We start from the raw sequence: 13,451 nt of genomic DNA on the forward strand, positions 1-13,451 counted from the left end.
TCACTTGACACATCTCACGACATTGCAATCCATATACCACCTAAGATTAGGATTTGCTTCTCTGTCCTCAAAACCATATGAAAAGAAGTGGTATATGTGGATTATGTGGCCGATGACATGGGTATCGATGGTGATGACGTGGATATATGGGAGTACTTTTACTGTGGAGAGGAATAGGATGAAGAAGTTGAATATGGAGACATGGGCAGTTCCAAGATATAGTTTTCAGGTGAAATATTGCTGACCCACTGTTTGATGTACATTTTAGGAATATTTCTTGTAATTAACTAAGGTTTATGATTCTATGTGCAGTATAGGAAATTTTCACACAGAGAGAAGATCAATGAGATGATTGAGAAGGCAATTTTAGAGGCAGATGAAAAAGGGGCTGAAGTGATTAGTTTAGGTCTCTTGAATCAAGTAAGCACGTTAAACTTCTGTATCTATACTGTACAATTTTATACTTTCAGTTTCATTTGGTTCTGGTAATTAGCTAAAGTATCTCTCAGATTTATTTGAGAAGAAATTGCTTAGCCTGTCAAATGGAGAACTTTTTGAAGTAGATGCTTAGCTTGTAAAATTTCCCGAATATGAAAATCTTTACATGTTACACATCAATAAATTATCCAGTGTCGATTTAGCTGGTATTTTCACTAATATTACAATTACAAGTACAGGGAGATGGACTGAATGGAAATGGTGGGATTTACTACAAAAACAACCCAAAAATCAAGATAAAAATTGTGGATGGAACAAGCTTGGCAGCGGCCGTGGTTCTCAACAAAATCCCCCAAAAGCCCGAAAATGTTCTCATAACTGGAAATCTCTCTAAAATGGCTTATGTTCTAACTTTATCTTTGTGCCAGAAAGGAATAAAGGTACATCATTCAGAAAAAACTCCAATCATCTGTTGTTGATGCATATAACGATTCATGAGCAAAAATTTAATCGATCTCTGACAGGTTATTGTTCCACGAAGAGATATGTACGAGGTTCTGAAAGCAAAGTTGCCAAGAGAAGTGGTAGATCATGTTATATTCTCAGAGACTTATGAAAGCAGGGTAAAAATTTTCTTGTGAGCATATATATATATATATATATGTATTCATATTTGCATCAATTAAAATGTAAGAGTTTTGTTTCAGTTATGGTTAGTAGGAGACAGCGTAAAAGATCGCGAGCAAATGAGAGCAGTAAAAGACGTACATTTCATTCCATTTTCTCAGTTTCCTCTAAGAATCATGCGCAGAGATTGCGTGTATCATAGTACTCCATCTTTGAAGACACCACAGCAATACGAAAACCTGCACACCTGTGAGGTAATATTAGCGGTATTTAGTTTGTCGCAACAATCATTACAATGCAATTGCTAGTTGCATGCATCTATAGTTGATTGGTTCAGTTTTAAAATTTTACAATTTGAGTTCTTGAGTGTTAGTTCTTAGGGATCAGGTTCTTTTTGAATTGGGTTAATTAGGGGGCCACCCCTGCAGCTCTATTATTGAACAGACTCCCCCCTGAGTGATTTTTTTTTCCTCATTCACCGTCAGAGGGTCTATTTGTAAAACAAAAACAAAATTTCTCTTTCTCTGAGGATTAAAGAGTTAAAAAAATTTTCATTCAGGGTCTATCTGCAGCTAGAATTACAGAGCTTCTAAGGGGATAATATAGGGGGTCTACGGAAACTAATCCATTTGCAATTATTGTGGATTAGTTACAACCTTAAATTCTATTGCTGCCTGAAAAAGTTTCAACTACAAAATACCCCCAAATTTGTAAACAAGTCATCAATTGCAACCGAAGGATATTTTACAACTGTGGTTGCGACCGCATTTATAAGTCGTCATGAGGCAAACAACCGCTACTGACACAATATGAGCAGGTTTCATGCAACTACAGTCGCAATTTCTATAGTCATAGCAAACACAACAAACCCTTGATAAAAACTGCATAAGGAACCTAACGAATTGTTTTATTCTGCAAATGCGAATGCATGAATTTTGTTTTGCAAATACAGAATTGGTTGCCGAGGAAAGCGATGAGCGCTTGGAGAGTGGCCGGAATAGTGCATGCTTTAGAGGGATGGGATGCGCATGAATGTGGCGACATAGTGATGGACATCAACAAAGTTTGGCGCGCGGCATTAGGTCATGGCTTCCTTCCATTTGATCAGGAAAAATGCAAATAATTGCATGAAAACTAGAATTACCAGTATTATTGTAATGATCCAAACTTTTCAGTTGATAATATATAGATATAATTGAGAATAAATTATCTAAGCAACTATCAAAGATATCGAGTTAGTTCTATTTAGTTTGTAAATGTCAAGTATTTGAGGGCTTTTATGTATATGTTAATCGTTAGTATAATAATAGCATGAGCAATTACATAATAAGAAAGGGGGTTAGATGCAAATTAATCGCTTATATAGGAAACCCTACCCTGTGTAAATTTTATCTCGCCACCTCTATATTTATCTCTCTCGCTCTCTTCTCCATAGTGATGAAAGAAAAAAAAAAAAGCCCTAGGGCATTCAAGGCAGGTGTGTTTGAATCGAGAAAGTTTTGTCACAGTATTACCTCTTTTCCAATCCTATCTTTAGCATCATACATAGATATGATTATGAGGGTTTATGTATAATATGTAGGATTAGCAGGATTGGCAGAAGTTTCTGGATATTGAGGTTAAGTCTGGGATTGAGGCGGTCGACCGCCGAAGCGGTTGGGCTGAATTCTGGGTTTCAAACCCGTTTCGTTTGAGAGTTGTATAAATACCCTTAACTCGTTTTTAGGGTTTGTGGGAGAAGATTTTTGAGCTGCTGAAAGAGGAGATTTGGGGCTTCTATTGTTGGAGTCATTTGGAGAGATTAAGAGGGCTTATTTGTGGGTTTTGGTAAGATTTGTAACCCTAATTTGTACTCTCATTGATTTCCATTAGTAAAACTCTCCCCTCCTTGCCCCGTGGACGTAGGCACATTACCGAACCACGTAAATCTTGCGTTCTTGCTGCGATTGGACTGCTTGTGTTATATTGTGATCTATTTTGGGTTCTTGCGGCGCATAACAAGTGGTATCAGAGCTCCGGGTTGGATTTGGGAGTTTTGTTTGAATGATTCACTGTTGAATTCTTGTTTGGAGAGTAGATCTACAATATGGGTGATACAAGCAATGCTAGTTCAAATTCTACTAGTACATCGGGGTCGGCTTTGACAAAAACGATCCAAAATTTGAGCATCAATACACTAAAATTGATGTTCCAAAGTTCGACGGTAATATCAACTTCGGTTTGTGGAGGTGTCAAGTTATGGACGCCTTAGATGCACAAAATTTAGAGGAGACTCTTGAGCTACAAGATAAACACGATGATATGGAGGATAGGGTTTGGAAGAAAATGCACAGTAGGGCTTGTGAGGCTATGCGGTCATGCTTGACGCTGGATCTCATTTATGATGTGATGAACGAGACATCGGCGAAGAGATTTTGGGAAACACTTAATGAAAAATATTTGACGAAGAGCATTGAGAATCGGATTCACTTGAAGAAGAGGTTCTACCAATTCAAGATGAAAAGGGGAGTTTCCATTCGGGAGCATGTTAACAACTTCACAAAGCTAATTTCGGATATGGCAAATATAGATATCATGGTGGAGGATGAAAACAAGGCGATGTTACTATTGTGTTCGTTGCCGGATGATGAGTTTAGTATGTTTGTTCTCACTATGATAAATGGACGAACTACAGTTAGCTACAAGGAGGTTACCTCGGCATTGGTAAATTATGAGCTGAGGAAGAATGATGCTGAGCCCTCCGAGAAGGCATCGGGTGATGCACTAGCAGTTCGTGGCCGTAGTCCAAACCGTCAAAGGCTCAACCGCTCAAAATCAAAGAATAGGGGTGACCATAAAAGTGTTGGTAGAAATCAATGTGTATTTTGCAAAGAAGAGGGACATTGAAAGAATGAGTGTCCAAAGTTGAAGGATAGAGCTGGAAAGCAAAGGGGAAAAGTTGTACAAGCTTCAGAGGTGAATGTTACTAAAGTTATTGGCGACATTTCAGATTCAGATGTTGGACCCTAGAGGGGGGTGATTAGGGTCAAGAGGCTCTAATATGCAATAAAAATAAACACAAGCAATCCACAAAACAGAAATGCAATCAAAGTAAGAGAGATAGAGTTAGGAATCGTTATCCTTGACGCGCGATGTGTTAACGAGGTTCGGCCCGCTGACCTACGTCCCCGCTCCCCACTCTCGAGGAGAAATCCACTACACACCCGGTTTGGAAGCCGGAACTTCGTCTACACAGCGATCCCACACGATCTCTCACTACACAGTTTGATCTCAACAGATCACTCCCTCACAGTTGATCTACACAAGATCTCACTCACACAGCAGAAGCAAAAGATGCAAGACTCTCTCTTTACACAGCCCTTATGGCAAAGAGAAGGATTACTGAAGCTGGGAAGTGAACACACACAAAAACCACAGAGAAAACAGATTTGAAAATTCTCTCAAGAAGACAGCAGTCTCTCTGGTTTTTGCAAAACGTTAGGGCAAGGAATAAGAAGAAGTCTGGGGTTTAAATAGAAGAGATTAATCAATTTAAAAACTAAACCCAATCTTCCCAGTTAAGAAAGTAATCTCTTTTTCAGACCCTTATCTCAGACTGTGCCAAACACTAATAAGTGAAAGCACAGTGTTCAAGGCAAATGACCGTTTGAAAAAAAGTCGCGGCTGACCGAAGATAACTTTCGGTTGACCGAAGGGATTTTCGGTCGACCGAAAAACTGGTTCGGTCGACCGGAAAAATGGTTCGGTCGACCGGAAAAATGGTTCGGTCGACCGGAAAAATGGTTCGGTCGACCGGAAAAATGGTTCGGTCGACCGACCGAAAATTCGGTCGACCGGAGGCAGGTTTGAAAACAAGTAAAAACAAACAGAGACTTCATCGGTCGACCGGCGCGGTCGACCGACCAAAAATTTGAGCTTTCGGTCGACCGCGCCGGTCGATCGACAAACTCTCTGGAGTCCAGTAACGAATGCTCATAGGTGCGGTCGACCGGTCCGGTCGACCGCATTCTGATACATTTGCACAGACTGATTTTTTGACTCAAACTAAAATATTTGTAAAATATTTATTTGACCTCTGAAAATTATAAAACTTTGTAAAATGTTTTTAATACTGAAAACAAACTGTTTGGAGAAATAATTTTGCAGATAGGTCCTCATACTTATGAAAAATAGTATTTTGTGAAAAATGCTTAAAAAACATAAGTATGAAAACGTGTGTGTGATTTTCAATAGCTTCAAGTGAAATCAGTAACTCTTTGCCTACATTCTAGCACTAGAGAGAAAATAGAAAACAAGCTAATATCCTCACATAGAGTATAGTTCTTGAGTCTTGATAGCTTTAAGTTTGATGAAGCTTCTTTATGGATTTGTTGTTCTTGAATTAACATTGCTTCATCATTATGCCTCCTCCTCCTTTGGATATCATCGTTGTAGCATATATTCCATCCATCCTCCATTAATGGCACTAACGAGCTTGATAAATGAAATTACTACATTTGCACTCAATAGGCCATTAGTACCGATAATGGTGGTTGTAAAACATCATCAAAACATAAGGGCTAACATCAGATTCTTTCGGTTATTCTTGTCCCGCACTACCGTCTGTTTGTTATGCCGACTCTACGGAGTGGATGCTTGATTTGGGAGCTACATTTCACATTTGCCCTAAGAGGGATTGGTTTACCAACTTTGAGGAGTTGGAGAGAGGAGACATGGTGCTCATGAGGAACGATCACATTTGTCCTATTAGTGGGATTGGTTCAGTCCGGATCAGAATGCATGACGGGGTGACTAGGGAGTTGAAAGAAGTGAGGTTCGTGCCGCAGTTGATGAAGAATATCATTTCTCTTGGGACTTTGGAGACAGCTGGTTACAGAGTGATCTTAGAGGATGCTACTTTGAAGGTCATGAAGGGATCCATGGTGGTGATGCGAGGTGTCAAGGAAAACAACCTATACTACTTGAAGGGCAAGACAGTTACAGGGGGTCTAGCTGCTTCTATTACCACAGAGGAGGATACTACTACACTATGGCACATGAGGCTTGGACACAAAGGTGATAAGTTCCTACAGTCATTGACAAAACATGGGCTATTGAGAGGTGCAAAGACCTGCAAGATGGAGCTGTGTGAGCATTGCATACTTGGGAAGAAGACTAAAGTGAAGTTTGGCATCGCAATTCATAACACCCAAGGTATATTGGATTACATTCACACAGATGTTTGGGGCCCTTCCAACCACACATCACTTGGTGGGATAAATTATTTTGTCACTTTTATTGATAATTATTCCAGAAGGAATTGGGTATATACCATGAACCATAAACATGAGGTCCTGGATATATTTGTGGAGTGGAAAAAGAAAGTGGAGCTGCAGACAAGTAGAAAGATGAAGACTCTTCGTTCAGACAATGGTGGAGAGTATAAGAGTGATCCATTTCTGTAGTTTTGCCGGGATCACGTCATTAGATGATACTTCATAGTTAGAGAGATACTTTAATAGAATGGAGTGGCTGAGAGGCTGAACCGTACCTTGCTAGAGAAGGTGCGATGTATGATGATGCAGAGTGGATTGGCTAGATCCTTTTGGGCCGAGACGTTAGTTTATGCGAGCCATCTCATTAACAGGTTGCCATGCACTGCGATAGAGGGGAAGACTCCAATGGAGCGTTGGTCTAGTTCTGTGGCTAGTGATTATGAGACTCTTCGGATATTTAGGTGTCCAGCTTATTTCCATGTTAGTGATGGGAAGTTGAATCCGAGAGCGAGGAAGGTTGTCTTTGTGGGATTTAGAGAAGGTGACAAAGGCTTTAAATTATGGGATCCACAAGACAAGAAGATGGTCATTAGCAGAGATGTCACATTTGATGAGACAAGAAGATGGTCATTAGCAGAGATGTCACATTTGATGAGGCGTACATGATGAAGCCTCGAGTTCCTCAGCAGGTGGAGGAGTACATGATGAAGCCTCGAGTTCCTCAGCAGGTGGAGGAAGATCAGACAGGAGGGATATCGCAGTAGGTAGAGGATGATGTGACTCCACCCACTTCAGTCAGCAATGTGTCCATTAAGACTCCTACAGAGGTGGCACTGGAAAGAGTTGAGATGACAGTCGGGTATTTGGAGGATACAGTGGATGGTGAGACTCAGGAGCAGGGTCATGCTCAGGGGTCCATTGCAACAGATAGACCAAGGAGAGAGATTCGTTGGCCAGCTAGATATGATGCTGTTATGGTGGCATATGATTTATCTGTGGAGGTCGTTGATGATTTGGTTTCTGCCACATTCAGGGAGACAGAGTCTAGTACTAATTCTATTAGGTGGAGGAATGCTATGGAGGAGGAGATGCAATCTCTTCAGAAGAACAACACTTGGGAACTTGCAAAGCTACCTAAGGGTAAGAAAGCTATTGGTTGCAAGTGGGTGTATGCTAAGAAGAAAGGATCTTCTATTGGGGACATTTGGTTCAAAACCAGATTGGTACCCAAGGGATATGCACAGCTTGAGGGCGTCGATTACAACGAGGTATTTTCACTCGTTGTGAAGCATTCGTCTATTCGGATTCTATTGGTATTCGTAGCACAGCTGGATTTGGATTTGGTCCAAATGGACGTGAAGACGGCATTTCTACATGGAGACTTAGATGAGAAGATCTACATGACACAACCTATGGGGTTTAAAGCTGCAGGAAGGGAAAATTTGGTGTGCAAATTGAAGAAATCTCTTTATGGACTGAAGCAATCACCGCGACAGTGGTACAAGAGATTTGATAGCTTTATGATTGGCCGAGGGTACACGAGGAGCCCTTATGACCCGTGTGTGTATATGTGCAAGCTACAGGATGGTGAGCACATTTATTTGTTATTATATGTTGATGATATGCTCATTGCTTCCAGAAACACTTCAGCTATTGGGAAATTAAAAAAGAGTTGTCATCTGAATTTGAGATGAAGGATCTGGGAGAGGCTAAGAAGATATTGGGTATGGAGATTGAGCGAGACAGGGTGAAGGGGAGATTGAAGCTTACACAGAGGAGTTATTTGCAGAAGATGCTGAAGAAATTCAGTTTTGAGGGCAATACCAAGGTGGTGAGTACTCCATTAGTTCTCCACTTTAAGCTTTCAGCTTTGATGTCACATGTTTCAGTGGAGGATCAGGACTACATGTCCAAAGTTCCATATACCAGTGCAGTGGGTAGCTTGATATATGCTATGGTGTGTACGAGGCCAGATTTGTCACAGGCCATGAGCATGGTATCTAGGTACATGCACAACCCTGAGAAGGGGCATTGGGAGGCCGTGAAGTGAATTCTACGGTATATTAAGGGTACCATGGATGTTGGGTTGATATTTGTGAAGAATGATGAGACAGGACAGGATTGTATTAGCTACGTGGATTTAGACTATGCCGGAGATATTGACAAGCGTCGGTCCACTACAGGTTATGTATTTACATTAGCTGGTGCACTGGTGTGTTGGAGATGCACTCTTCAGTCTACAGTAGCGCTTTCTACTACGGAGGCAGAATATATGGCGGTGACTGAAGCAGTGAAGGAGGCTTTGTGGCTACATGATTTGTTGGATGATTTGGGGATTACACAGGAGACCATTCAGGTATATTGTGATAGCATGTCAGCTATCTATTTGGCGAAGAACCAAGTCTACCATGCTCGCACGAAGCACATTGATGTTAGATTTTATTTTGTACGTGATGTATTGGATGATGGTGATATCACGTTAGAGAAGGTCCACACTAAGGACAACCCTGCTGATATGTTGACCAAAGTTGTACCAGGTGTGAACTGCTGATATGTTGACCAAAGTTGTACCAGGTGTGAAGTTTGGTCATTGTTTGAACTTATTGAACATTCTTCGTTGTTGAGACCAAAGTTGTACCAGGTGTGAAGTTTGGTCATTGTTTGAACTTATTGAACATTCTTCGTTGTTGAGGCTGTTGGCGGCCATTTGGATGAACTACATTCGACTTGATTTATTAGGCAAGAGGATACGTAGGCAGTCTTGTAGATACAGCCAGATGTATGAGTTTGATTGGGGATGAGATAGTTTCAGCTCTCTGTTGGAGTGTTTTTTTTGTCGGCTCAGTTTTGGCAAAACATTTGTCGAGGTGGAGATTTATAGGATTGGCAGGATTGGCAGAAGTTTCTGGATATTGAGGTTGAGTCCGGGATTGAGGCGGTCGACCGCCACAGTCGATCATCGCGGTCGACCGCCACGGTCGACCGCCGAAGCGGTTTGGGCCTGGGTTCTGTTTCCAGACCCGTTTCGTTTTAGAGTTGTATAAATACCCTTAACTCGTTTTTAGGGTTTGTGGGAGAAGATTTTTGAGCTGCTGAAAGAGGAGATTTGGGGATTCTATTGTTGGAGCCATTTGGAGAGATTAAGAGGGCTTATTTGTGGGTTTTGGTAAGATTTGTAACCCTAATTTGTACTCCCCTTGATTTCCATTAGTAAACTCCCCCTCCTTGCCCCGTGGACATAAGCACATTGCCGAACCACGTAAATCTTGTGTTCTTGCTGTGATTGGATTGCTTGTGTTCTATTGTGATCTATTTTGGGTTCTTGTGTGTGCTATTGACTTGTCGAATCGGCTTCCGCGGCACACAACATAATATTTGTCTTATGTTGAGCAATCTTAATTGCCTTGTGTTGTTTGTTTGTGTGCTTCAGACATGGGCCTGACATATTTTACATCTAATACTCGTGCTAAAGCATATTCTAATCAAGTGTTTTCTTGAAACCCGTATACAAAGACTAGGATTCCTTTGTCCCCTTCATTGGGACGGATCTCGGCACCGCTTATCGATGTGTTTTGAAACCGAAGGCTTATTGGGGTTGTTTAGTTCCCTATTTTTGAGGGAAAGGCTTTCTTGAAAGCCTGCCAAAAGTACCAAAAGTGTCACTTTTTGGCAGGCTTTCAGTCAAAATCTTCTTTTTAGAGACGATTTTGGCTAAAAGCCTACCAAAAAGTAATACTTTTGGTACTTTTGGTAGGCTTTCAAGAGATTTTTTTTTTTCTCTCAAAAACAGGGAATCAAACAACCCTAAGCTTGCAGTCCTAAGCTTGCAGCCGTAGAACAAAATCCATGACAATTCAATACTTTTGTCTAGTGTTAGGTATAGCGCAACACTTGTTTTCTTTTAACTCCTAGAGATCTTATATCATTCCATATGATAAATTAACGAAGATGGTTGTATACAGGTAATTTATAAAATGTACAATATTAGTTGTTTGGATTTTAGATGGAAGCTATTGGTTCTTTTGTCTTTTTGTAGCAAGCAAAAACAGAAACTAGTTTGCTAAATTTTAGGAATATATTATGATATGTGAAGCGAACGGCGAAGCAGATCAAAAAAAAAGAAAAAAGCAGCTACAGTTTGGTTGCGGATCGGTCGACCGAACGACATAGGCCAGTCGATCGATTATGTGCACAATACAGGGTCTGTAACCCTGTTCGGGTCGGTCGACCGGCTACGCTCGTACGGTCGACCAAAAGTGTGCTGTTTACATGGCTGAAATTTGGATTTCTGGTTGGTCGACCGCAGGCTTGTGTCCGGTCGACCACGAAGTGGGTACTTGGGCCAGTTCGTTTTTCCCAGTTGGTTTTAGATTGGTGTTTGGTATAAATACAAACACGGTTTTTAGGGTTTTATAATGAGAGATTTTGGATTATTTTGAGCATTTTGTGAGGGAGATATTGTGAGGGGGTTGAGATCTTTGGTTAGGATTATATTTGTGAGATTGTGTGAGTTGTAACCCGTTGTATTTCTCCTCCATATAGTAAAATCTCCCCATCCTCTCCCTGTGAACATAGGCAATTACAGAACCATGTACATCTCTGTGTTTGGTTTGATTTGTGTCGTATTTTGGTGAATTGCACTCGTGTTTGGTTTTGGTTTTCTTCTCTCGTCGCACGCTGACTCGTTTGGTTGTCGAGCACGCTTCCGCATGGCGTATAACAATTGGTATCAAAGCTCTAGGGTTTCAAATCTAAGGTTTTGCATTGGGTGGACGAAGATTCATTGTTGGAAGCTTGGATCTTAGAGTTTTAGGCTTCGGTGGAGATAGCGTTACGGAGTTGCCGTTGGAGATATCGCTTTCTTGGTGTGGTTGGGAGATCATGTTTGGAATCCTATCTAGGGTTTAGTTAGGTAATTTCTTAATTCTATCAAATTTTGAATCTTTCTTTACAATTGGTGTTAGTTTGCAATGAGAGAAGAAGTTGGTGAAAGTAGCAAGGCGATGACGAGTACAATTCAGGTTGCACTTCAAAATACTAAGATTAGTGTTGTGAAGTATGACGACGAAATTAATTTTGGTTTGTGGATGAACGACGTAAATGACGCTCTCAATGTTCAAATTTTGGAAGAGGCCATCGTGGTCCATGAGAGGCCACAGAAATATAATGAGGCGATATGAGACAAGATGAATAGAAACGCTTGTAGGATGATTAGGTCTTGTTTGGAACAAGAGTTGAAATATGATGTGATTGGGATGACGTCTGCGATGAAGATGTGGGAGATTCTTAACAACAAGTACCTTACGAAGAGTGTTGAGAATCAGTTGCACTTGCTGCGAAAATTATTCAGATTCTAGATGTCCAGGAGTACCTCACCTGCGGCTCATGTGAACAACTATATAAAGTTGTTGTCGAACTTGGCGAACGTGGATGAGAAGATATCAGATGAGTACAAGGAGTTATTTTGTTAGGCTCCTTACCCGATGAGGAGTATGATAACTTTGTGCTCACTTTGTTGAATAGTAGATCTTCTATCGCCTACAGTGAAGTGACTAATGCTTTGACAAATTATGATTTGGGGAGGAAGGATAAAGAGTCTTCCCGAGCTAGCAATTCAGGAGAGGCCTTGTCGACGAGAGGAAGTAGTCTATATCTAAGAGGTGGTAATCGAAGCAGGTCAAAGTCAAGGGGCCACCATCAATTAGCAAAGAATCAGTGTACGTTCTGCAAGGAACAAGGATATTAAAAGAGAGATTATCCAAAACTCAGAGAAAAGGAGAATAGCAAGAAGAATGGCTCGAAGGCCAATGAGGTGAACATCGCGGTGATGATTCCAATGATTCCTGCTTTTCTCTATTGATTATTCCAAAAGTAAACCATGCGGATGTATCAGATTGGATGCTGGATTTTGGTGCTACTTATCATGTGACTCTCCGACGAGATTGGTTTGCATTATTCGAGAAACTCGATAGGGGGTGTGGTAGTCATAGGAAATGATCAATCATGTGGTATTTGTGGGATAAGTATCATCGGGATTCGAATGCACGATGGAGTTGTTCGTGAGCTGAATGAAGTGAGATTTGTTCCTCAGTTGAAGAAGAATCTTATTTCCGTTAGAGCTTTGGAGGCAAAGAGATTCAATGTGACTTTTGAGAACGTTATAGTAAAAGTTACTAAGGGATCTTTGGTGGTGATGAAGAGAGTCTGCAGTAGGAATTTATATTATCTGAAGAGAAGCACTGAGATTGGCCAGGTAGCTTCAGCTGTTTCAGAGACGAACGCGAGCAGACTTTGGCATTATAGGTTGGGACACTCAGGTGAAAAGTCACTGCAGGCACTGTGCAAACAGAGGCTATTGAAGAAAGCCAAGATAGGAAGATAGAATTCTGTGAGCATTGTATTCTTGGCAAGAAGACCAAGGTGAAGTTCGGGACAGCCATACATAGGACGAGAAGCATCTTGGACTACATGCACACGGATATTTAGGGTCCCACCAAGACGATATTACTTAGTGGCCGACATTGGTTCGTCACGTTTGTTAATAACTATTCTAGGCGTTGTTGGGTGTACACCATGACGAAGAAGAGTAAAGTTCTAGAGATATTTGTGGAGTGAAAGAAGAGATTGGAACTGCAGACTGGAAAAAAGATCAAGATGTTGTAATACGATAACGACGACGAGTACACTTCAGACCCCTTTCAGCAGTTATGTCGAGACGAGGGCATAGAGTGACACTTCATAGTTAATCATACACCGCATCAGAATAGGGGTGGCAGAGAGGTTGAATCGGTCTTTACTGGAGAAGGTCTAATGTTCGTTGTCACATAGTAGTTTGAAGAAGATCTTTTGGGCTAAGGCATTTTCTTATGCGAGCCACCTCATTAATAGGCTGCCTTCATCTGCGATTAAGGAAAAACCCCTATGGAGATGTGGTTAGGAGAGCCAGCACGTGTTTATGATCAGCTCAAGGTATTTGGATGCCCTACATTTTATCATGTAAAGACTGATAAATTAGAATCTCGGGCTAGGAAGGCTATATTTATGAGATTCAAGCATGGTATCAAAGGATACAAGTTTTGGGATTCAGTTGGTAAGAAGATTGTACTAAGTAGATACATCACATTTGATGAA

General features: G+C 41.0%; 1 protein-coding gene across 1 annotated transcript in view; it reads left to right on the forward strand.

Moving 5' to 3' along the window:
• LOC109851020 (protein ECERIFERUM 1-like) overlaps nucleotides 1–2,372 on the forward strand; it is a 15,008-nt gene extending 12,636 nt beyond the window's left edge. The window contains 6 exon segments of the mRNA XM_020421126.1: nucleotides 1–229; nucleotides 313–420; nucleotides 678–878; nucleotides 963–1,061; nucleotides 1,146–1,319; nucleotides 2,018–2,372. The exon segment at nucleotides 1–229 is cut by the window's left edge and continues 10 nt beyond it. Of these exon segments, the coding sequence (XP_020276715.1) occupies nucleotides 1–229; nucleotides 313–420; nucleotides 678–878; nucleotides 963–1,061; nucleotides 1,146–1,319; nucleotides 2,018–2,188 (982 nt within the window). The 3' untranslated portion in view covers nucleotides 2,189–2,372.

The sequence above is a fragment of the Asparagus officinalis genome, chromosome 1 (genome assembly GCF_001876935.1).
Source record: "Asparagus officinalis chromosome 1, Aspof.V1, whole genome shotgun sequence".
NCBI lineage: Eukaryota > Viridiplantae > Streptophyta > Magnoliopsida > Asparagales > Asparagaceae > Asparagus > Asparagus officinalis.